Raw genomic sequence first — 25,551 nt, forward strand, 5'->3', positions numbered from 1 at the left:
TTGCCGTCTGTCTATGCTCTTTAAGTCTGTCTAACCAGGGTGCGGACAGTAACCGACTTTTAGTTTCAGGAGCTGAACGGTTGAGTAGTTTATCAAGCAACATTGATGGACCTTCAACAGGTACTGCTAAAAGTCTAAGAAGCAACCTAGAAATAATTTTAGATTCCTCCAGCGAAAGCGAAGGCTCGGATGTAGAATCTGGAGACATTAAAAAATGCGAAATTAAAGCCTAATTGAAGGCCCATCTTAAAGAAAAATGAGCGCATGTCTGTAAAAATCCTCTCGATTGGTGGAAAAGTAAACTAAAATACGACAAATTGACAGATCTGGCCCGCAAATAAGCATAGTTCATTCCAAATCGGTACGCATGAAATGGGTTTTATCAGGTAACAGGTTTTCAGAAAATAATATTTAACATATTAAAATAAAGCGAAAGTATTCCGTTATAGATATATGTGAATGAAGGTTTCATATTTTGCTTGGATAAATAAATAACAGACCATTTCTTTGATAATGATACAATTTTTCTGAACAGCCATTCTAGAGACTACAGTAGTCAACTTGCTTTACTAAACTATCTTTAGTTTATGTTTTTCCACAATTTGCATATCTCTACTAATTTTGTTTTAAGTAAATACTGTATATTTTTCGATTTGACGTAAATAGGACATATTCTTAAATTGATGACTTCCAGAGCTTTATTCACATCATTGGCTTCAAACTGGTTTAAAGTTAAAGCTACCTGTGAATAATTAAATTTTATTAAAACCAACCAAAAATTTACTGAAGGTCTATAGTAAATAATACAATTACTTAACGCTTTGTGCAAGAGCTCCTTCCAGCATATTTCTGGGGTCATATGACTCATTGTGGAGTCTTATCGAGTTTTAACGAGACTGCCTCGATTCTCTCGACATAGCATTGCCATTTGACAACTGTGTCAACTTCTATAAATTTGGTTTTAAGAGGATATCACCCTGTTCCTTTTTAGCTTAAACCTTTCAACGTGGCAATTGGCCGAAGTCAAGTTTTAAACATGTTTTTATAGTCATTATTATAAAATACTACATTTGGTGTGAACATTGGGTTAAAGTAAACGAGTGCGGTTTTTGTTATTAAATTTATTTAATCTAACTGAATCTTGTTTATTATAACTCGATAAGGTTTAAGTCTTGTCATAACTCGAATTCACTGAGTTGTGGATAATCGTGTTCCAATTGTCTAGCGCGATCTTCTTCTGGTAAGCCGATTTTTTTCCAATAAAGGTAGAGACGCTTATTCTTAAGCTGGTGCGAAATGGTGTTTTTTTAATGATTAGCTTAATCCGTTGATTTAAGCAGAAGGAATCTATCCACTGATTTTTAGAGAAAAATTAGAGGTTTTGGGTATCTTTAATTTTAATTTGATTTTTGATCTCGAAAATGTCTGATTGTCAGCGAATTTGTTCAACATTATTTTTTGAGCAGTCATTACCAACGCGAATAGAACTGTTAAATCAAAAGCCAGTACTATGAAATTTAAACCTCATAATGGTACATATATTGTTTAACGGCCTGCATTGAAATTGGTTAATATATTTTAACAATTGTTGTTCAGTGCAGCCGGCCTTATATACGACCATAGCGCAATAAACAGGTGAAGTAATAACGCAGCATTCTCTGTTCATTTTCTAACATTCGGCTGCCTTATATTTCACAATGTTGCCTTTATTCGTTGAACGTTTTATGTGTTGCTTCTTTGGAAGTATTTACATATATTTTGGGGGCAATTTGGCCATTTATTATTTGCTTGCAACATTGTTTTTTTCTAAAATTTTCCGTTTGAATTATTGTGGAAAATTATTTTTTTTTTCTCAAACTTTCCGTTTGAATTTTTGTGGAAAAATACTATATAATTTATTTGTGATTAAAAAATTAATTTGTGTAATTTGCAGAAAAACGTGGACTTACGAAGGCGTCCGTTTGTTCCATTCACCAGCGGAGCAGGTTAGGCTGAATAAGTTGGATATTTCAAATATTTAATGGCGAAGTAATTTCTGGCACCACCAACTTCTCCGAAAAATTATTATCCCACAGCCATGAAATAGACCTTCCAATAAATGTGAAAAAGCTATTTTTTCAGTGCAGGCTGCATTTCAGTATAAATTATTTAAATAAGGGCTTGAAAGGAAAAAGGTATAATCGATTAATCTTTATAAACCTCCCATATATACCTATTTAAATTTATTTATTTCAACCTTATAACCATTAGTCAGGGCTGCCAGAGGTTAAGAGTCTAAAACCCGTACAAAGACAAAAAGTGGTCGGTGGAAAATCCGTACGATATCCGTACGCTCAAAGTTGTTTGGCGAGCAAAAAAATCGTGTGTACTTAGGTGAACACAGGAATCGTACTTTAAATAACATAAAATAAAGAAACACATATTTCTACTAGTACTGTTTATTGATTGCTTCACACACAGAGCTGGGTAAATGCAATTACATTACAATTACAATTACATTCAGTAATTGTAATTAGGATTCAATTCCTTTAGTTCACTGCAAAGGAATCGATTACTTTTTCAATTCCTTGAAGTAATTTCAAATGGAATTGTTTTTTTCTTTAATTCCATTACAAGGAATTTCATATTGTAATTGGAATAAATTACGTGCTAGTAATGTAATTTCTTTTATTTCAATTCCTTTGAAAGGAATTGAAAATGTAATTTTTTTTCCAATTCCTTTGAAAGGAATTGAAAATGTAATTGATTTTTTTTCCAATTCCATTCCTCAAAGTAATTTAAAAAGTAATCGAAAAATTTATAAAAAAAAATTTTTTACTGTTGAATTGCAATAGCTTTGTTAAATTTCCTGCTAGTATTTCATACAAAAAATTATTGCACTTTCACTTAACCCTTGCAAACTTGTTTATTTATCCATCGATTTTCATCGGTAGTAGTGTTTTAACCCGCAAAACAAGCAGAGTTTGGCTAGTCTATACTAATATATATTTTGAAAGGCGTTTTTTTCTGTTCGCAAAGCTCGAGAAAGGCCGTACCGATTTTTTTGAAATTTCGGAATCTACTGCAGACTTTCCAAGGATGGTTATAGCTAAAAAAAGTTTCGATATAGAAAGGGGGCGTGGCACCTCCCATACAAACCGAATTTTTCAAACTGCATATATTTGTGGTAGAGGACTAGAACTGGGTATGGTGATATCTATATACATATATAAGACCAATTCCATACTCATGGAGAAAAATTTGCATGGTTGGAGAATGGCGTGTGGCACCTCCCATATAAACCGAACTTTTCATATTGCATATTTCTGGAAGTGTTCATGGTAGACTGTAAGCCTTTTTAAAACTCTTTAGTTTGACACCCACATGCCAACATTGCATTTACTTTATCAATTTAACTGAGTTACAATTTCCAAATAGGTGGCAGCCCCCTCAAAAATATTTCCAACAGTTATCTTTCTCAAACCTTTTTAATTTGATACCCATATTGTAATATTTTATTTATTTTATCAATGTAATTTAGTTAAATTTTCAAACAGATGGCAACCCTCCTCAAAAATATTTTCGGCAGTAAGCCTTCTTAAAACTCTTTAGTTTGACACCCACATGGCAATATTTCATTTTTTTTAACAATTTGACTGAGTTTAAATTTTCAAATAAGAGGCCACCCTCGTCAAAAATACTTCCAGCAGTTATCTTTCTTAAACCTCTTTAACTTAATACCCATATTGTAATAATTCATTGATTTTAAATTAATTAAATTTTAACATAGGTGGCAACCCACCAAATTTTTGCGATATCATTGGTTCTGGTATTATACCGAATAATAAAAAAAATATTATTCAAATCGGTTCAGCCGTTCTCGGGTTTTGATGACCGTGACATACGAACACAACATTTTTATATATATATAGATATACATAGAAGATGTCCAATTTGTGCTTTCGATTTTAATCTTTGACCACAACAAAAATTCCACATTGTATATTCGTGAATGAACTTTCAGTTTCTCGATTACTTTTACAATTCCTTTGAGTAATTGGAAAAACTAAAGTACTCTTGCAATTCCAGGTAATGGAATTGAAAAAAAATCAATTACATTTTCAATTCCTTTCAAAGGAATTGGAAAAAAAAAATTACATTACTAGCACGTAATTTATTCCAATTACAATATGAAATTCCTTGTAATGGAATTAAAGAAAAACCCAGTTACATTTGAAATTACTTCAAGGAATTGAAAAAGTAATCGATTCCTTTGCTGTGGACTGAAGGAATTGATTCCTAATTACAATTCCTTGTAATCTGTAATTGGGAGTAATTTAATTCCTAAAGGAATCATTACGACCCAGCTCTGTTCACACATAACCTTATTATTTTTCTGACTAGAGCTTTTTAACAAGCAGTGTGTTCTTAGTTTATGTACATATAACAAGAATTTTCAGGTGGGATGTCAACCCTACCAAGTAAAATGTTTGAAGCGATGGTTAAAGTTAGAAAGAAAGTCAGGGGTTTTTCAATTTTACGCGACAAATACTCCCAACAATCGAAGTCTACGAATAGATTGTTATACGTAATTTTAAAGGCCTATAAATGCTCTTCTCATATTTGATATGTAAAATCGGGTGAAAAATATTCAAGTAATAAAAGTGCGGTTTTTTTTTTATAAAAAATGGAGGATTTAGCAACTATAAGAAACCTATAAGATATGTGTAAATCAGGAAAATTTTTACAATATGAAAAAAAACACTCCAAAAATCTGTACATCTTGACGGAGAGCTAAAAATCCGTACGTTGAATTCGTACAACCATTTTCACCCGTAAAAATCCGTACCTTACGGAAAAATCCGTACATCTGGCAGGACTGCCATTAATTTTACGTGTTGCGTTTTTGTATTCACGTTGCACATAGGGGTGTTTAGCCGATTTATGCCGCCAAAATTATTTTTATGAATATTTCAACTCCAAATTTTTAGAAAAGACGTATTTTGACATATAGAATTGAGAATGTTTAAAATCAAGTTAATATAGGTTAAAACATTAACAGAGTTGCCACCTGTTAAAAATTTTGTTCAATTAGTTAAATGAGTTGCTGCAATATGGGTATCAATAGAAATGGGTTTGAAAAGGCTTTATTTCTGAGGAACCTTCGAGGGTTTAAAAAATCAAATTCAACTTTAATTAAAGGAATTAAATAATTCAAATATGTATCACAGTATAGGTAAAAAGTGAATGTATTCGAGGTGCAATTAATGCGGCAGTGTTACTCTTTTATGAAAGAGTATCACGTTCTACGCGAAAATTTGGGCGAACAAAATTTTGACAATCAGTTACTCATCATTGGCAAATCAAAAGCAACATACAAATTTTTACTGCGCAATTTCTGCAACATTTTAGAAAAGTTTAAGTTGAGCATCAGCAACATGTCATCAGGAAAGCAACAAGTCTGCAATATTGCAGTAATTATTACGTAGCTCGAACGCACCCAATGTAATAAAGGCTGACTTCCAAAACGTATCAATACAATGTTTGGATACTTTTGTACTGCGGTATTCAAACTGTTTGTGTATGCAGAGTCGCGAAACATTGCAGCATATAAATTGCATATTTTAAATATTCAATGTAACAATGAAAAATAAATTTTTCTGAATTTTCCATTTTCACCACAAGAATCGGAACCAAAAACAAACGAAGCATCAACTTTGTTAGCTATGCGCTCATTACTCTACCGATACGTTTCAATAACTTTTCGGATGCGTTTTGGAACAGTATACATTGTCAATATTTTGTAGTGCGGCATTATGGAACATTATACTTTGTACGAATGCAAAGCAATCGACGTTTCGGAAGTCAGCCAAAATTACGTGTTTGTAATAATAAGTCTTATTTATTGTTAAGAGAATTTTGTAAGTATTAACTTCGAGTAAATTAGCGTTCTCAATTACTAAAATATCGGAGTTTTCGTATTTTCAGCGCATTTCTTTCCATACCAAGTGCACTGAGTTTGGTACAAATTGATAAATCGGTTACCGATATATACATTTGTGGTCAAAAGTGCGCCGCGCCACGCCCATTATCCAAAAAAGTATAATAATTTTATTTAATGCTAAGAGGTTATTCCAAGAATCGATTTAAAGTGAATTAGCTTCAGTAATTATTGATTTATCGCAGTTTTCGCGTTTCTGTAAATTAGCGTTATATGGGAAGTGGGCGTGGTTGTCGCCCGATTTCAAGAATTTTTAGAAGTTATGTCAGATATAGCCTAAGGAAGGCTCATACAGAGATTGGTACGTACTAGTGAAGGGGATACTGAGATACATTATTTCATCATAAGTGGACGGGCCACACCCACTTTCTAAAAATATAGTAATCCTATTTTGTTCCAAAATTTTACTTTACATACTAATTTTTAACAATTTGGATACAATATTTACTGAAATATCGTGGATTTATCTAAATTGACATTTATCTAAATTTAATCGCTTGTATACCCAAAACACCTCATCGTGTTGGTCCCCTTGCCGTGGGGATGAGGCTTAAGTGGTGGTTTAAATCTTCCTTCGGGGGGCTTTAAACCAGCACGAACCAAGAGGGAAGCTCCGTATGGAGATTGGTCGACCACCCGTCTGCGTAACTGTGGGCGTCGTGCTCCTCCAATCATACATACGGAGAGGACCGTACCGACGATTCCCCCACGCTCGTCCTACCCAACCCTTCTCTCCCATCTTTCCCTTTCCTTTCCCCCCTAATCCAGGGTGTTATGCGTAACCGTGCCTATTGGATGGTTTGCAGCCAGGGGTATCCGGCTGTATTCTAACGGCGCTCTCCTGATACCGGGTCACCTCAGGAGGTAGAATGACCTTGCCACAGCGGAGGGGACCGCTGTGGTCGACGACTCCCTTTTCCCCCCCTAAATACGTAGTCCGCCACGCTCGCCACGTCGAGAAGTGCGGACGTTTATGATATGATGAACCTAAATAAAAAACCTGCCTCGGATAACCGAGAACCCCCCAAGAAAAGTAGACCCACCCAGTCAGGAAGGTCCGGTCTGTCCTCGGACAAGACCAAGCAAGCCAGCGGTGCAAAGTCTGTGGCCAAGCCAGGGCTGAGCATACGCTCTGTCCCCTCTGGGACTGCCTCAACGGCATCGAGGCCCCCTTCCGGTAACCGGTCTAGCCATGTCCCTAGACAAGCTAGCGAGGATGTTAATCCGTCCGGTGCTGGTAGCAGACCCACCCTCGCAGATAGGTCTTCGGGAGGCAAGGGCAGCCCTGTCACAAGACAAGCTAGCCCTGCTGCCGTCCCCGCCACTCCAGGAGGCAAGGGAACATCGACAGGTGCAACCCCTAAAGCGGCGTCGGCGACATCAGACCGCATGGCTAAGCCAGCGGCCTCTGAGGTGCGCCATTCTGGCACTAAAGTAGCGATGGGCAGTAGCCATCCCCAGAAGCACATTAGTGCATCAGAAAGGTACTATCGTACCAGACGGTCAGCCCTCAGAATCCTGGAGAGACTGAGGGATAAGAAGCCAGAAGAACTGACCGCAGAAGAGCTGGACTCAAGAAATTGGGCCGAAAAGTTTATGGCTGAACACCAGGCGAAAGCCAAACAAGAGTCTGCTCAAGGCAAGCGGAAGTCCTCTAGGGAGCTAAGCTCGGAACCCAAGAGAACAAGGGTATCCGCCTTTTTAACAGCGGACGAGCTGCAGAAAAGATCCTTCGCGGACGCGGCGAAGGACACATTTACCAGGGCTGTGATAGACCGCAGCTCACTTGATGGTGCAATATCACCACAAAACTGGGACCTGGTCAACAGGCGACTCTGGGCCGTCTATAAGGAGGTTCTAGCGGAAAACCCAGGACCACCCCCCAGTTGTGCGGACGCCGGTTGGTTCCAAAACCGCGTCAAATTAACAAGGTGCGCGGACCAGAGATCCGTCGACCTATACACCCTGGCCATCAGTCGCGTAGGCGAGGTCTGGCCGGGTGCACGCCTTGAGGCGATAAAGCGGGAAGACATTCCCAATCGGCCCAGATCCAGGGCCTGGATTCCAGACTTCCACACCGACCCACAGGAAGTGCTGGAATGGATACGTATGGGCAACCCCGAGCTACCCACCCACGACTGGAAGGTAGCAAAGATAGGCGATATCGATGGCAAGCGAAGGTTAGCGGTAATAGTCCTCAACGAGGAATCAGTAGAACCGCTAGCCAACCAAAACTGGAGGATAAACTATGGCTTCCAAGCCTTGAACCTCCATGTTTATCGGCAGGACGTGTCAGGGAAACAACACCCTACCGACGAAGCGAGCGCAGTGGAAAGTGCTACTGACGACGAAGTGGCATCCACCTCCGGAATGGTCGGCGAACTCTTCGAGAGGGTGACTCTAGAAGAGGGGGCGGGGGACCACTCCGACTTTTCCGACACCATGGTGGAAGGAGAAGGGGAGGATATCCTCCCCCTTTCTGACGAAGAGGACGTCAACCGGACTGTGGTTGGCTGTCCAGCAGCAGCACGCGAAACTGATGGTGGGGATAGTTCAGATTAATCTCCACCACTGCAAGGCGGCCTCAGCCGCACTTCTCCTCCGTCTCGCCGAAAGAGAAGAGGAGATCGCACTCATCCAGGAGCCTTGGGTCATAAAAGATCGGGTTTGTGGATTGAATATGAAGGGATACAAGCTGTTCTATGTAACTGACAAAGGTAAACCCAGGTCGTGCATACTGATAAAAAAGTGTATTAATGCATTTCTCTTGATACAGTTTAGCGATGCGGACAACGTCATCATTGCAGTGGAATCAGGCGGAATGTCTATTTGGCTGGCTTCCACATATATGGCCCACGACGCGGACACATTACCTCCACCACAATCCTTAAGGAGCGCGGTAATGGAGGCCTCTAGACGCGGCACTCCGATGGTCATAGGAGCGGACGCGAATGCCCATCATCACATATGGGGCAGCTCAGATACAAATGAACGCGGTGAGTCGATATTCGAATTCATTATGTGCAATAACTTACAGGTTAGCAACGTAGGTGATACCCCTACCTTTGTGACGTCTGTTAGAAGGGAGGTCCTTGACATTACATGTGTCAATGAGCAGGGGGGCAGAACTCTTGAATGACTGGAGAGTCTCAAAAGACAACTCCTTTTCGGATCACATGTACGTCGTTTATAACCTATACGTACCAGTAAGAAAACAACAAGCGGTCTTAAACCGCAGAAAAACAAATTGGAAAAAATTTGAAACAATATTTTCTAATAATATTTCCGGCCTCACAAATCAAATAAACTCGGAACATCAACTTGATAACGTCGTAGACGATATAACTAAAGCATTTCATCGTGCAGCAAAATTAGCCTGCCCAATCAGGGCAACAAGTAGGAAACCAGAACCTCCATGGTGGTCCACTGAAATTGCAACCCTCAGAAGGGAATGCAGATCAAAATTTAATGAAGCTAAGAGATCCAACTCTTGGAGTGAATTTAAAGACTGGCAACGCCGATTTAAGTATGCAATAAGAGACGCTAAGCGCTCCTCATGGAGGAACTTCTGTCAGAAGATAGAAAGTACTTCGGAGGCCAGCAGACTGCGCAAAATACTATCTATGAGTCCCAGCAATATTAGCTATCTCATCAAGGAGGATGGTGATTGGACAACTAGCAGCGAAGAAACTCTAGAGCTTCTTGTACAGACGCACTTTCCGGGTTGCCTCCACAGTAGAGTCACAGATACCCGAATCATAGGCAACCATGATGACATTCCAGCGAATATCATAACCGAGGAGAACATAAAGCATGCTATTAGCAGCTTCCAACCGTTTAAATCTCCGGGACCAGACGGCATTATTCCCGCTGACCTACAGCATACAGCAGGAATGATTGCACCCATACTCGTACCAGTCTTTAAAGCAGTGTTACGAATGAATTATATACCCCACAAATGGGAGGAGGTAAGAGTAGTTTTCATTCCCAAGGCAGGGAAAACTACACACACGAGACCAAAAGACTTCAGACCAATTAGTCTGTCGTCTTTCCTGTTGAAATCTCTAGAGAGAATAATAGATGCGCACATTAGAGACAAGGTGGGCAGCAAACTTTCGGCAGCCCAGCATGCCTACAACAAAGGGAGATCAGTCGAAACAGCACTCCATTCTTTAGTGCACACAATTGAAAGATCACTTTATTACAAAGAATACACCCTCGCGGCCTTCCTGGACATCGAGGGTGCTTTCAACAATGTATCTCCTGCAGCGATTATCTCATCTCTGATAAATCTGGGAGTAAGCAATTCACTAACCTCATTTATTGAACGAATGTTAATCGGCCGAGAAATAAGCGCAGGATTAGGTGAATCAGTTATAAAAAGGTTCCCCGTCAGGGGTACACCCCAGGGGGGAGTAATATCACCGCTCCTGTGGAATATAGCAGTAGACAGCCTTCTTCGGGAACTTGAAGACATTGGCGGTCAGATAATTGCATACGCCGACGATATTGTAATAGCTATCTCGGGTAAACATCTTTCAACATTGACAGATCTGATCCAAAGATCCCTCAACAAACTATCCCTGTGGTGTAACAGGCGAGGACTGGGAGTGAATCCTGAAAAAACAGACCTTGTGCTGTTCACCAGGAAGCACAAGATACCTGATCTCGGGAACATAACCCTAGAGGGCAATACCCTCGCAATAAAGGAAGAGACCAAATATCTAGGTCTCATAGTAGATAGGAAACTAAACTGGGGGCCCAACGTTGCAGATAGAGTGCGCAAAGCAACAGTGGCACTATATTCCTGCAGCAGAGCAATAGGGAAAAAATGGGGGATGGAACCCAAAATAATACACTGGCTATACACGGCGGTGGTTAGGCCAATTCTCTATCACGGTATAGTGGTATGGTGGAACGCCCTTGGGAAAGGGGTAAACTTCAAAAAAATGGACAAGGTTCAAAGGCTTGCGTCCACACTCATAACTGGTGCGATGAGAACAACACCATCCAAGGCACTGTATGCCCTACTGAATTTTCTTCCGGTGGACCTACATGCCAAACAAGTCGCAAGTGGCGCGGCAATTCGAATGAATATTCTAAACAAGTGGTCAAATACCAGTTATGGTCACGGTAGAATATTAACGGAAGTTCCGGGGCTACCCGGATTGGTGGACTATGCACTTCCGGAACCTGCACCCGCTACAGCGTTCGCGACCCTCCTACCCTCAAGGGAAGAGTGGAAGCATGACGCTGTAAGTAGTAGAGAGTCCATCCATGTATACACAGATGGCTCAAAGCTCGAGGGTAGGGTTGGAGGAGGTGTATATTCCCATCACCTGGGAATCTCCCTCAGCTTTCGTCTCCCGGACCACTGTAGCGTTTTTCAGGCTGAACTGATGGCAATCGACAGGGCCACGAAACTGGTAAAGTGTGATATGATACCCCAAGTTGATATCTACATCTTCACTGACAGCCAGGCGGCAATAAAGTCCCTCACGAAGCAGTCGACAACCTCCATGGTAGCCATGAAATGCCGCGCATCTCTTAACGAGATGGCTGAGTCATTTCGCACAAAGGTAATATGGGTTCCGGGACACTGCGGCATAGAGGGGAATTGTAAGGCCGACGAACTGGCGCGACTTGGCACGAAACTTCCTTTTGAGGATATAAATGACGAAATAGGAATACCCTTGCAAACTTGTAAGCTACTTATCTCCGAGAGGCTCACTAAAGTAGCGAACGAAAGGTGGCAGGACGAAATCACCTGCAAAACTGCCAAACAATTATGGCCGGTGCTCAGCGCCAACCGCACTGGCCTACTACTGAGTCTAAATAAGTCCAATATTAGATTATTAGTATCCGTCATAACAGGACACTGCCTAATTGGCAAGCACGCCGATCGACTTGGCCTACGCTCATATGACTTCTGTAGAAGTTGTCAAGATGAAGAAGAGGAGGAAACGATTCTCCACCTGTTGTGCCAGTGCCCTGCTCTATCTAGACGAAGACTCTCCACTCTCGGTAGGCAATTCTTCGACAACTTGGAGGACCTTAGATGCGTCGAAATCAGGGATCTTCTAAAATTCGTTCAAAGTTCAAAATGGTTTTAGGAGGGATCGGGAGTTGCTGACCCAACATGCGGCATCACAATGGGCCCTGAGCCTAAGTGTGTCTTATAGACGACCGCGACAACCTACCTACCCTACCATACCCAAAACAATTTCTTTAATCATCACTTATATAACACCAATGTAAAAGAAAACAAGTAAAAAAGTCTAAGTTCGGGCGGAGCCGAACATTAAATACCCGGCGCAAGTATTCAATATATGTTTTTCACCTTTCCGAAAGCTACCGCTACATGGTAAACCGAGGTGTATCCATTTTGAGTAAATTAGCGTCCTTAAATTTCGAAATATTGAAGTTTCAAGCATATCTGAAATTTACTGTTATATGAAAAGCGGCCGTCATTTTAGTTCGATTTCAATAAGTTTCAATGTTTTGCTTCTATGTGGCAAGTACAATAACCACACCGACTTTGGTACAAATTGGTAGAACGGTTACCGAGATACATATATGTGATCATAAGTGGGCGGTGCCACGCCCATTTTTCAAAATTGTATCCTAAACGTATTTCTTGGTAACGAATTGTTGCAAGCATCAATTTTGAATAAATTAGCTTCAATAATTACTGATTTATCGGAGATTTCGTATTTCTCTAAATTACCGTTATATGGGATTATTGTCCTATTTTAAAAATTTTCGGCCATTTCGTATGTTATACCAAGGTTAACAACTGTGCCAAGTTTGGAAGAAATTGGTGCAGCGGTTACCAAGATATACACATGTAAACATAACTGGGCGTGGCTACGCCCATTTTCCAAAAATTTATAATATTCTTATTTTTCGTCTAAAACTTATTGTAAATATCAATTTTGAGTGAATAATCTTCAGTAGTTACTAAAATATCGCAGTATTCGTATTTCTGAAAATTACCGTTATATGGGAAGTGGGCGTGGTTATTGTCCAATTTTTTAAATTTTCGGCCATTTAGTATGCTGTATCAAGGCCAACAACTGTGCAAAGTTTGGAATAAATTGATGCAGCGGTTACCAAGGTATACACATGTAACCATAAGTGGGCGTGGCTACGCCTATTTTCAAAAAAATGTTAATATTCTTATTTTTCGTCTAGAATTTATTATAAATATCAATTTTGAGTGAATTATCTCAGTAGTTCCGAAACTATCGCAGTTTTCGTATTTCTGGAAATCACCGTTATATGGGAAGTGGGCGTGGTTATTGTCCGATTTTTAAAATTTTCGGTCATTTAGTATGCTGTATTAAGGCCAAGAACTGTGCAAAGTTTGGAATAAATTGATGCAGCGGTTACCAAGATATACACATGTAACCATAAGTGGGCGTGGCTACGCTCATTTTCAAAAAAATGTTAATATTCTTATTTTTCGTCTAAAATTTATTATAAATATCAATTTTGAATGAATTATCTTCAGTAGTTACTAAAATATAGCAGTTTTTGTATTTCTGAAAATTACCGTTATATGGGAGGTAGGCGTGGTTATTGTCCGATTTTGCCCATTTCCAATACCATCCGTCCTACGCCCGAAAGAAGTGCACATACCAAGTTTCGTTAAGATATCTCAATTTTTACTCGAGTTATCGTGTGCACAGACGGACAGACGGACGGACGGACGGACAGACAGTCACCGCTTAATCGATTTCTCTTTTCATCCTGATCATTTATGTATACATTTGTCTATATCTATCTCGATTCGTTTTGCCTGTTACAAACAACCGTTATGTGAACAAAGTTATAATACCCTTGTGCACAAGTGCGCTCGGGTATAACAAATGAGCGTTCGCTGTGCAAGTTAGAAAAGTTAGGAGGACTGGGAAATATTATTTGGAATGTTCTCTATCGAAAGTGACTAAAAATGTTAAGTTTCACCAAAATTTTGTCAAATTGGTTTTTGGCCGCCTAAATCGTTGAAATACCCCTATGTGCGTTGTTGATTTCATGTATCTAATATCATCTCTTTATAAAATTATCAAAATTTGTCTACGCATCCGTCGGTGAGTCCTTGGAAGTATTCTTTCACCATTTTGAAAACGGTATTTGCCTCAAGGCATCGAGTTGTACGGCATTAACTGTCACTTTTAATTGGTTACTGCATTGTCTACTTTTATTAAGATTTTTGTATGCATTTGTCGGCGAGTCTTTGAAGTATCATTTGTGAAAAATCTTCTTTACTAATTTCCCCATTTTAACATAATTTTTTTGCATAAAAATGTCAGTTTGTGCGGCATTAACATGGTGTTTTGAAACCGTAGTTGGACCTTTCATCTAGAATGATATAGACACTTCTCAATCTGGGTGGCCTTCAGTATCAAAAGTAATTTTTAATATTATGTATGTATATGTATTAAATAAAAACTTCAATTTATTACCCCCTTTGTAGTCAAAAAGGGTAATTATTTTTAATATTTCTGGCCTTTCTTCTTCATCTTTTTTGGCGCTGTAACCGCCTAAGCGATTTAGTTCAGCAAAGCACGCCAGTCGTTGCTCCTCTGTGCCAACTGACGCCAATTGGAAACGCCAAGTGAAGCCAAGTCCTTCTCCACCTGATCTTTCCATCGCAGTGGGGGCCTCCCTCTTCCTATGCTACCACCAGCGGGCTCCGAGTTGAATACTGGAGCGTCGGTGTCCATTCGAACGACATGGCCAAGCCAGCGGAGCCGCTGTATTTTAATTCGCTGCACTATGTCCATATCGTTGTAAAGCCCATACAGCTCATCGTTCCATCGTCTGCGGTACTCGCCGTAGGCAACGCGTAGAGGCCCGTAAATCTTCCGCAAAATCTTTCTCCCAAACACTCCAAGAGCCGCCCATGGGATGTTGTCATTGTCCATGCTTCTGCGCCATATACCAGCACGGACATGATGAGTGACTTATAGAGCGTGGTTTTCGTACGTCGAGAGAGGACTTTACTCCTGAATTGCCTACTCAATCTTAAGTAGCACTTGTTGGCAAGAGTGATTCTACGTTGGATTTCAGTGCTGACATTATTATCGGTGTTAATGCTGGTTCCCAAGTAAATGAAATTCTCTACTTTCTCGAAATTGTAACTGTCAACAGTGACGTGGGTGCCAAGGCGCGAATGTGCTGATTGTTTGTTTGATGACTGGAGATACTTCGTCTTGTCCTCGTTTACCACCAGACCCATTCGCTTTGCTTCGCTATCCAACTTGCAAAAGGCAGAACAGACTTCGCGGTTTTTGTTACCGATGATGTCATGTCATCGGCATAAGCCAGCAATTGCACGCTCTTGTAGTAAATTGTTCCTGAGCGGTTCAGTTCTGCAGCTCTTATTATCTTCTCCAACATCAGATTAAAGAAGTCACATGAAACGGAGTCACCCTGTCTGAAACCCCGTTTTGTGGCGAACGGCTCGGAGAGGTCTTTTCCAATTCTGACTTAGCTGGTGGTATTGCTCAACGTCATTTTACACAGCCGTATGAGTTTTGAGGGGATTCCAAATTCAGACATAGCGGCGTATAGGCGACTCCTTTTAGTGCTGTCAAAAGCGGCTTTAAAGTCGACAAATAGGTGGTGAGTGTCGATCCTTTTCTCGCGGGTCTTTTCCAAGATTTGGCGTATTGTGAATACCTGGTCTATGGTGGATTTGCCAGGTCTAAAGCCACACTGATAACGCCCAATCAGTTCATTGGCGGTGGGCTTCAGTCTTTCACACAATACGCTCGATAAGACCTTGTAACCTATGCTTAGAAGGCTGATCCCGCGGTGGTTGGCGCGAATGGCGGGTTCACCTTTCTTGTGGATTCGGCAGAGCACACTTAAATTCCAGTCGTCGGGCATGCATTCATCTGACCATATTCTGCATAAGAGTTGATGCATGCACCTTATCAACTCCTCGCCGCCGTACTTGAATAGCTCAGCTGGCAGGCTGTCAGCTCCAGCGGCTTTGTTGTTTTTCAGCCGCGTTATTGCTATTTCTGGCCTTTACCCTTTAAAAAAATCAAAGGTGCGAACACTTTCAATACGGTAGTCAGCGTTGTCGTTTTGATACATATGTATCCAATTGGATACATTTTCACCTTAAATTTGGAGGGATACTTCGGTTTTTTCCTCAGTGTAAATTTTGATGCCTTTCCCGAAAAGTATACGTAAGTTGATGGAACATTTTTTTTATTTATGTACGAGCTATTATAACGTTTTTAACAGTTGGCTGCTCATCCTCCAAGCATGAAATTTTCCTTTATTCTTGTCACTTTGAAAAATGAATTTTTTAGCTACATAAACGGGCATTTAATAACACCAAGTAATTAGCAAATTTTAAAAAGTTTTCCGACCTGTAATAGTTAAATGTAATGCGAAAATAAATAAAATAAAAATTAAAAAACTTTTTAATATACAACGCTTTTATAAATGGACTAAAAAGTAGAAAATAATATTTCTCAGTCCCACAGAATTTGTTTTGATAACTTTTGATTTTGAAATTTTAGCAAAAGCCATTATAAACAATTAATGACATTGAAAACGAAAATAGAACGCATGCAGTACAAAGCATTCGATTTCATTGACAATAGTCAAAGTACATAACATTCTACAGCGAAAGTACAAATTTGAGATCGATTTTAAGCGGTCGTTATTCATATGGCCACATACATACATATGTTACTTTTCATATCAATTCAGTCTATTACATGCGCCCCACGCTTTTCATTTTCAATGTCATTAATTTTTTATAATGACTTGCTAAAATTTCAAAATCAAAAGTTATCAAAATAAATTATGTGGGACTGAGAATATTATTTTCTACTTTTTAGTCCATTTATAAAAGCGTTGTATATTGAAAAGTTTATTTTTATTTTATTTATTTTCTACTTTTTAGTCTTGTCTGTACAAAATTTTGCAAAGGATATTAAAATAATTCAACTTGCAGTGAAGGAGAACAGAAGACTATGCAAGCACAATGTTTTTTGCTCACATTTAGTATAAACATACATATGTAAATACATACATATAGCAGCAGTTTATTTCATTTAAAGAAATGGCGTGTCGTCCACCTCCGCTGTGACGTATATAAATAGTGCATATATTTAGTAGCAGTATTTAACTTCTTCTGGCGGGGCGACATCTAGAGTCTTCTAATTGTGTCTCCTTGATATGATGCCTACAACGAGGTTGATATCTAGACTAGGTTGATATCTAGAATTTTCCATAAATAGCTTTGCTACATTTATAGTAGGTGTATTCTTTTGCAACCGAGCTACAAAAGAACACTCGCTTAAATGACGAAATACGCGTAAAGCAACAACACAAACCCGGCTATTTATCCGAGCTCAGCCAGGTCGGTTAAAAAATACGCGACCTGAAGGCTAGTGTTGGTAAGTGAAAATACTGCTCTATTGTGAATTGTTAATGGGAAAGTGGAGAGGGAAATTTTTGCTTCCTTTTATACGTCACTTATATTTTAAAAGAGTATATATATCACGCAAATACCCCGCATAATTACTCATTTAAATTGGTTTATGTATCTAAATGCCGTTAAACTAATCACATCTTCTTGCCAGCTACCAACAGGGTTGCTTAAGTAGCTAAAAGGAAATTTTACCCGGGTTGAGCGTTCTTTTGTCGCTCGCTTACAAAAAATGCAGCTAGTATAAATGGTGGTCTGGACATACAACATTCAAAGCGGTCTGGACATACAACATTGCAAGTTGATAAAAGCGTTGTATTAATAAAATAATATATCTCAGTCCCATAGAATTTATTTTGATAACTTTTGATTTTGAAATTTTAGCAAAAGTCATTATAAATAATTTATGAGATTGAAAACGAAAAACGTGGAGCGCATGCAATACAAAGTATTAGATTTAATTGGCAATATTCAAACTACATACATCACAGCTAGGCCTGGGTAACGGCGCAAATTTTTTGGCGCTGACACACTAACTCCAGCGCCACTGTCGTGATCAGCACAGTATGTTGGCGCAATTACGCCTCTTCAGGCTAAAGCTCATTTCCTTTATTGCTGCACGCTGCACCAAAGTGAATTAATACAAGGTGATATCGGTTGAGAAAAAGCTCAAGTATACCCAAGTTCAAAACCCAACAACCCATCATTTTCACATTCAGAAAGACCGCGACGAATCCTAGCTGTGCTGCACATTTTACAAGAGACACTTCTATTTCGGGTGTTCTTTGCTGGTTCTTTGCGACACCCGGTGTTGTCAGTGTTCCGGTGTTGAACTAAGGTGAATACAAGATGGTATCGGTTGGGCAAAAACAAGCCAAGTTCAAAACCCAAAAATACAACAAACACATAATCTTCACATTCAGAAGGACCGCGGCTAATTTTAGCAACACCACCTTGTAAAAATTCGCCTTGTGCTGCACATTTTACAAGTGACACTTCGCTTTTGTGTGTTCTTTGCTGGTTCCTTGCGCCGCCCGTTGTTGTTAGTAATCCGGTGTTGCTGGCGCCATTGCGTCACAGAGTTGTGAAAATCGGTATCGGCGCCAGTAACTCAGCTCTCGGTATCAGCGGAATGGCGCGGCGCCGCACTGTGTTACCCACGGCTAATCACAGCGCACGGCAGTAAGCGCGAGTGACGAAAGCATCCACAGTAGCATGCTGAAATGACTCGCTTATATATACACGAGATTTGGAAGTTGTTATCCCGACATCTAGTAGACATGTTTGAGATATCGTTGGAAAGGTCTTGCAGAGTGTCTCCAGAAAATGTATTCAAGCTTCATAAACTATTAACAGGATTCTTAAAAATTAGGCTAAAGTGTTGCGAAACAAAAAAGGTTTTTTTGCTTTTTCCAACATATTTAGTGTTATTCTATAGGCCAATACCTTTCAAACGATACCTTATATATTAAGTTCCAGCTACTAGTTGGAAAGATATAGAGGTAAACGTGTTTTGGTTCGTGTCTCCACTACGAGATGCTTTGGTATGTATGTGGCGTCTGTACGTACCATCATTTAATTTTTTTCAAACTTTCAGGAATTAAAGTACAAAAAAACTAAGAAGGTTTTGTTCCAGGATGTTTTGATTCGTATGCCTTTGTGGGCGTGGCTGCTGCCTGAAATTCGAAAAAAGGCAATTTTTTAAATTACCACTGAGGCTGTACTACTCAGTCCATGACATTGATGTGGATATCAGTAGAAGGGTCTTCAAACAAGCTATCTAACGCTATCTTTTGTGTTTTTAAAATATAAATATGTCATAACGTTATCGCCCGAAAACTGAAAGTCGGGCTGCTGAAAATATAGATTTCGGGCATTTTCTCAAAAACCGAAGGGTGCAGCTGTGCTAATCACTTCGTACATGCCTTGCAAACCACAATTTGTGTGTATTTTAGAGTTTTTTCAGTCACATGCCGAAATTGTAACATTTTTCCCCATTTTAATTGCAGGTATGTACACAATATTTACCTATGGTACATGGGTTTATCACCCGCACTTAACCTACCTGGAAGGACGCGTACAATATTACCTTCAGTTGTACATAAATATGTATGTATAAATGCATTTAGTTCACACAATGCGCCGCTACTACTTACATACATGTGTATAAATTGCCATTGAGCAAAACTACTTGAGAAAAAATCATTAGTTTAATAGCACGAGTGCAACATCGTACACGTGATAGAAGTAAAACTTCTTTAAAAAACCACATGTGCGCCCCCCACACCTGGTAGAAATCTTAACCAAAATAAACTTCGAGACAATCAGACGAGTACAGTTTTTTATTGTATCCAAAGTTGGTATCAAGTTGATAAGTTTTCATTTCTCATAATTTTCTAATTTTAATTTTTTCGAATACAAAGGATATGATCATTCTTTTTCGCTTTGTTCCGTATTCGAAAAATTATATGCTTCAATGGACACATCGATTTGAATATATAATTAAGATTTAGAAAACATTTTTAGTAATTTATTTGAGAACAATAAAACATTTAGATTACTGTTTGTATTTTGGTCGATTTTAAATTTGCTACCCCAAAATAATTGATATCAAATAAAACACCTCTTTGAGGTAAAATTTTCGAGTGACGAAAGCTGAACTAGAAACACAAAACTTATGATATCAATTTCGTGACGAAAATTAAACGCATTTTTTAACTGCCTTGGAAACGTACGGAAAATCTTTTTTATTTATTCGGAACGTTGCGAAATTCCATCTACAGCTAGAAACACAAAATAAAAAACAAAACTTTTGCAACGATTCGTTTGAATAATAGAGATTTTCCGTACCTTTCAAAGGCAGTTAAAAAACGCGTATAATTTTCGTCACGAAATTGATATCATAAGTTTTGTGTTTCTAGTTCAGCTTTCGTCACTCGAAAATTTTACCTCAAAGAGGTGTTTTATTTGATAACATAGACCTAAAATTTCTACAGCGAAAATACAAATTTGAGATCGATTTTAAGCGGTCGTTCTTAATATACCCATATACATACATATATTGCTCTTCAATTTCAAATCAGGCCTATTACATGCGCCCCGCGCTTTTCATTTTCAATCTCATAAATTGTTTATAATGACTTTTGCTAAAATTTCAAAATCAAAAGTTATCAAAACAAGTTCTATGGGACTGGGAATTATTATCTTCTAATTTTAGTCCATTTATAAAAGCGTGGTACATTAAAAAGTTTTTTTTTTTAAATTTATGTTATACTTTTTGTCTTGTCTGTATAAAATTTTGCAATATCTACTAAAATAATTCAACTTGCAGTGAAAAGAGAACAAAAAACTATGCAAGCAAAATGTTGTTTGCTCCCATTTAGTATATGCCTACATGTGTACATACATACATATCTAGAGTTTTTCTAATTGTATGTCTTTGATATGATACCTACCTTACCTTTGCTATATTTATAGTATAGTTAATGTGACCAACCGTACTTCTTTCGGAAGTACAGTACTTCTTTTTGCGCTCTTGTACATCGTACTTCGAAGTACAGTCAAATGTACTTCTTTGCGAAATTTTGTACATTAGGAGAGAGATTCTGTAACCAGTTAGCGACAATTTACGGATCGCTATCGCACTTTTTGCCGCATGATATAAATGCTTTTGCGTTTGTTTCTCCCATCTTCTGGATGGTCGTCACATGGCCTGGGCGATAAATTCGTTTAAACCATTAAAGTCGCCGGGGACCGATGGCATCCTGCGCAACTGCAAAGGGCTCTGATGGTGTCGTGCAATTGGTTGGATCCTATTTATGAGAACTGCGCGAGGACCGGGTACATCCCCAAGGCTTGAAGCGTAGTCAGTGTTGCGTTCATCCTGAAGGCAGGAAAAGGCTCTGATATTTCCCGTAGGGATTTTAGACCTATCAGTCTCTTCGTTTTTGCTAAAAACATTAGAGGAACTGATAGACCTATACATAAGAAACGCGATTACTCCTGACTGTCTTTCAAGAGCTCAATATGCTTATTGCAAGAAAAGGTTGGTGAATACCGCCCTACACACATTGGGAATGTCGTCAGAGGAAGCCTTCATGCATGTAGATTATGCAGTAGAGGCCTTATTTGATATCGAGGGGGCCTTCAACAATGTCACTCCAGAGGCAATAGTCAAGTATATTCATAATCTGAGGGTTGAAACCAACCTAATAAGCTTACTTCATGGCAGAACTGTCACGGCGGAGTGTGAGAGCATCTGCACTCAGAGCAGAATCAATAGGAGCACTCCAAAAGGGGGCGTTCTCTCTCCCTTGCTCTTTATTGCGGTTGTAAACCACCTTCTAGAGGAATTGGAAAAAGTGGGCTGCGCCTATGTAGAGGATGTGGAACTTTTGGTTAAAGGACGACTTTTATACACCCCTTTTGATCTGGCTCAACGTCCACACTTTCTTTTACACTGTCCAACCTTCGCGAGACTAAGGTGGAAGAATTTTGGCTCGCACTTCTGAAAAAACACTGAGCTCTCATGTATCGAAATTAGCCGCATTCGAAACTTCGTAATCGGCTCGCGGCGTTAACTTAACCCAACCTAATCTGTACTTCTTTGAGCTATGAAATAGTTGGTCACATTAAGTATAGTTGAAAAGCGTTGTAAAAAAAAGGAATTGTTCAAAGTTGTTGTTGTTTGAGATTGAAAATGAGAATGTGTTTGTGAGTATGTGTTTAAAATTAAATTGCTTGCAAACGTCAAGAATTTAAAAAATCCCTCTCAGCGGTTCTACCTTCCTATTTTTTTATCATGATTTTACGTTGTAATGTTTTTATCATGGATGCATGATTCAATAATAAAAAGTTAGCTCAGAAAACTGTTTTCTCGCTCCCTCTTGATAAAATTGGCTCCCTTAGCAAGCACTGTGTGTGGGTTCGTGTGTGTGTGCAAAGCTTTTGTAAGGGAGTTAAGGGAGTATCAAAACTCGAATGTCAATAATGAGCAAACCTTTACGCTGACGACACACAATCAGTTTTGCTTTTCAATTTCCTCACACTCATTGCTTGTCAAAAATTATCAAAATAGAAAGTCATTACGTAGGCTGCATTCAATTTGAGAATCAATTTCATTATCAACATGTCGTCTTCAAGAGCTAGCTTCTGAAGAATATTTTCCGTTATTAATTCCATTGTAGATTAACATTTTAGCATGCTGAAGCTTAGTATTTTTTTATTTTCACAAAATTGATAGCAAAATTGAAACTCAAGTGAAAGGGAAAAATTTAAAGCAAGTTGCCCATTCAAGTCATAAATAAGAGAGTGTTAGTGAAAAAGTGTGAGTGTGTTGAAAACTGAAAGGGGAAAATGGAATGTGTAACGTCCCGGTTAATTATTGAATCATGTCATGGATGTCATGGATGGACCCTACCCCCTAATTTTGTTCCCTTCTATGAGAAATATAATTGCCTATTTTTGTAGATTCTTTGAAGGTCGTTTAGAGGTCGCGACCTGTAGACCTGGGTTTTTGTAGATTTATGGGTTTTTGAATGACTACTTCTGATTCGATTTCAAAGATCGAATATGGTCTGAGAAGAGGATATATAGGCCTTCAAAATGGTATATAATGAGCTATTATCGGACTTGGCTTGCTGGGATTTTTTATAGGCTAAGCAAAAAACATATTTCTCATAATTTTTTTAAATTTTAACTATCGATAACTTTCGCCATTTCAAAATATGTAATACTGTTTAAAAGCACATTTATTTTCAAACAAACTGATACCTCATTTATTGAAATCGCTTAAAAATTGTCGAAGTTAGGCAACTTTTCTTAAATACTGCCTTGAAATTATATGTTTGTGTAGTGTGTTATATACATATTTGCCCAGTGTGGCTAAGAAATTCATCAATATTTACTCAACATTTATATATACCATGATTATTTAGCAGAAAGTAGGTTTTTTTAGAAAATTTTAGCAACACAGGCGTGGCACCGCCCACTTATATCATATATGTGTATCTCAAAAACTACTTCACCGATCTCGACCAAATTTGGTATACACACTGATCTGAAAATTTTTCTAATCGGATAGAAATCGCTGCCCTTTGAGTGAAATAAAAGCAAGATATTTAATTTTTTCATACATCTTTTTATTTAAATTTTAAAATCAGTTTAGATAGAATGTAATCAATTATTTTTAAACGAAAGAGTCCTAATCAATAATGAGTCCTTGAATGAATGTATTTTTTTTTTAGTTTGGAAATTGTAGACGATGGTTTTCTACAACTTGGAGAAGAAACTGTTTTTGGTCTTCCTGATTCGTTAAAATTGAATTGTAATTTTCAATGAACGCAATTCCACGTTCAGCTGCGTCATTTACAACATTTAATTTCTAAATTTTATTTTGTGCTTTGAGGTAGTTCGGATTTTCACACCATAAACTAAGTTTTTTTTTTTCAGAAAGCCTTCTGAAACATTCATTGCTTAAAAAAAATTTAAGGTATCTTGCGTCACAAAGTCTGGTAGTTCTTGCTTTGGAATTAAATTTTTATTTATTTTTATCGTTCGGCCAGGTGCGTCTAACCCTTTTTTGTCAAAGCTAATATCATGGCTCCTTTTATTTCATCCGGCACAGAAGGTTCAAAAAATGCCAGTGCGACTAATTTCTCACTTAAATACCAAGAATGTCGAGACATGCTGTTAAATGCTACTTCCGATAATTTACAGTTGTTGTGTTTGTATTCTATAAGTTCCTTTAGTAATTTCAGATCATTGAACGGAGCTAACGTAGGCTTAGGACATGCATACCAATTTTTCAAATATATTCGAACTGTAAAAATGTTGAATTGACGCAAAGAGTTAAGTTCTCTACTAGTTAAGACGAACTGATTCCGGAATAAATAAATTTTTAAACAGTAAATTATCTTTGCCATCCACCTTGCTCAATGAACAGCTCCAGGAGCCATGATAGGAGCAATTTTATGAAAATCTTTACCTAAAAAGAGCAATGCCAGTTGGAGGAGCTCTTTGTAATCATCTCTTGGCTGGACACTTTCCATTTGATTTCGAAAGAAAGCGATCAACTCATCCCGAACTAGTGATATCTGATTAATAATATTAGGATCTTCTAATGCAGATTTGTATTCAAATTTAGAAATATTTTTCCAGTTAGTTTTAAATCTTTCAAAGAGCTTAATATTGGGCCCATTGGAGGGTTCAAAAAGAGTATTAAATACTGCACCAACTGGTAACCCCATTATATGGTGTCTGCAAGCTAAAGGAAGAAGGCCTTTCTTTTTAATTTATTTTCCAGCAAAGCACACGCCCCTTTTTTCTAAACCACTGTTGCTTGAAGTAGTATCGAAGTACATTGCTACTGTGCGATCTCCTATATTCCAGTCTTGAAGTAGGTCGTAAACTGCTTGTGCTTGAGCTTCACCAGTTCCATTGTTAATAGCTGGTACACCTAAAAGTTTCGTTTTCTCCTGATACAATCACAGCTACTCGATCAACGTTCTCCTTTGACATTAATGTTGGCAGCAATTTTCCATCCCAATGGACTGTAAATAATGTGTCTGGATTAAAATAATCTTTTAATATATTTGAAATCTTTTCCCGATATTTTATTCGTTTAAGGGCCGGTTGTTTAATGTCTGGTTATCACTACCACTATACTATCGACGATTTCGACATCATGCATGTAACATGTGATCGATAAAGCAGTAGTTGTGCTTAACCGGAGCTTCTACCTCCGATTTGTGCTAATCAGACATTGAACAACCAGCCCTAAGTCTTATGGATTCTACATTGCAGCAGATATTCTGCAAATTACACTGCAACGCATGGCATATTGCAGCTAAAATGAATGCAGCATTTCTATTGGAAACTTTTGCTCGATCCAAAGCAGCACATGCACCATCCGTCATTAAGTCAATTTTATTATTTGTGTTTGGGGTAAACAGTAGATCAACTTTAAAATTATGTTTTTCAAACAGGGTTTCCTCATTTTTTGACCCATAGTCCTGATCAGGCGATTGAGGAATTCACTTTCAATTCTTTTACGTTTGTTACTCAGCTTTGTTGTCATTTCTAGTTTTATAGTTGCATCTTCATTGTTGTT

At 38.5% G+C, this 25,551-nt stretch overlaps 1 protein-coding gene across 1 annotated transcript; it reads left to right on the forward strand.

The window, feature by feature from the left end:
- Nucleotides 1-7,324: 7,324 nt before the first annotated feature.
- Nucleotides 7,325-9,097, forward strand: LOC118749523. The gene is made up of 2 exons (XM_036484328.1): nucleotides 7,325-8,697; nucleotides 8,757-9,097. Exon 1 carries the CDS (start codon nucleotides 7,370-7,372, stop codon nucleotides 8,540-8,542), a length of 1,173 nt encoding a protein of 390 aa, XP_036340221.1. The 5' UTR covers nucleotides 7,325-7,369; the 3' UTR covers nucleotides 8,543-8,697; nucleotides 8,757-9,097.
- Nucleotides 9,098-25,551: the final 16,454 nt, after the last annotated feature.

This window comes from Rhagoletis pomonella, unplaced genomic scaffold, assembly GCF_013731165.1.
Source record: "Rhagoletis pomonella isolate Grant_MI unplaced genomic scaffold, Rhpom_1.0 Rhpom_scaffold_00017, whole genome shotgun sequence".
Classification (NCBI taxonomy): Eukaryota; Metazoa; Arthropoda; class Insecta; order Diptera; family Tephritidae; genus Rhagoletis; species Rhagoletis pomonella.

Coding starts and splice junctions, on each gene's coding strand:
- LOC118749523 (XM_036484328.1), top strand. CDS start 7,370: ATGGCTAAGCCAGCGGCCTCTGAGGTGCGCCATTCTGGCACTAAAGTA.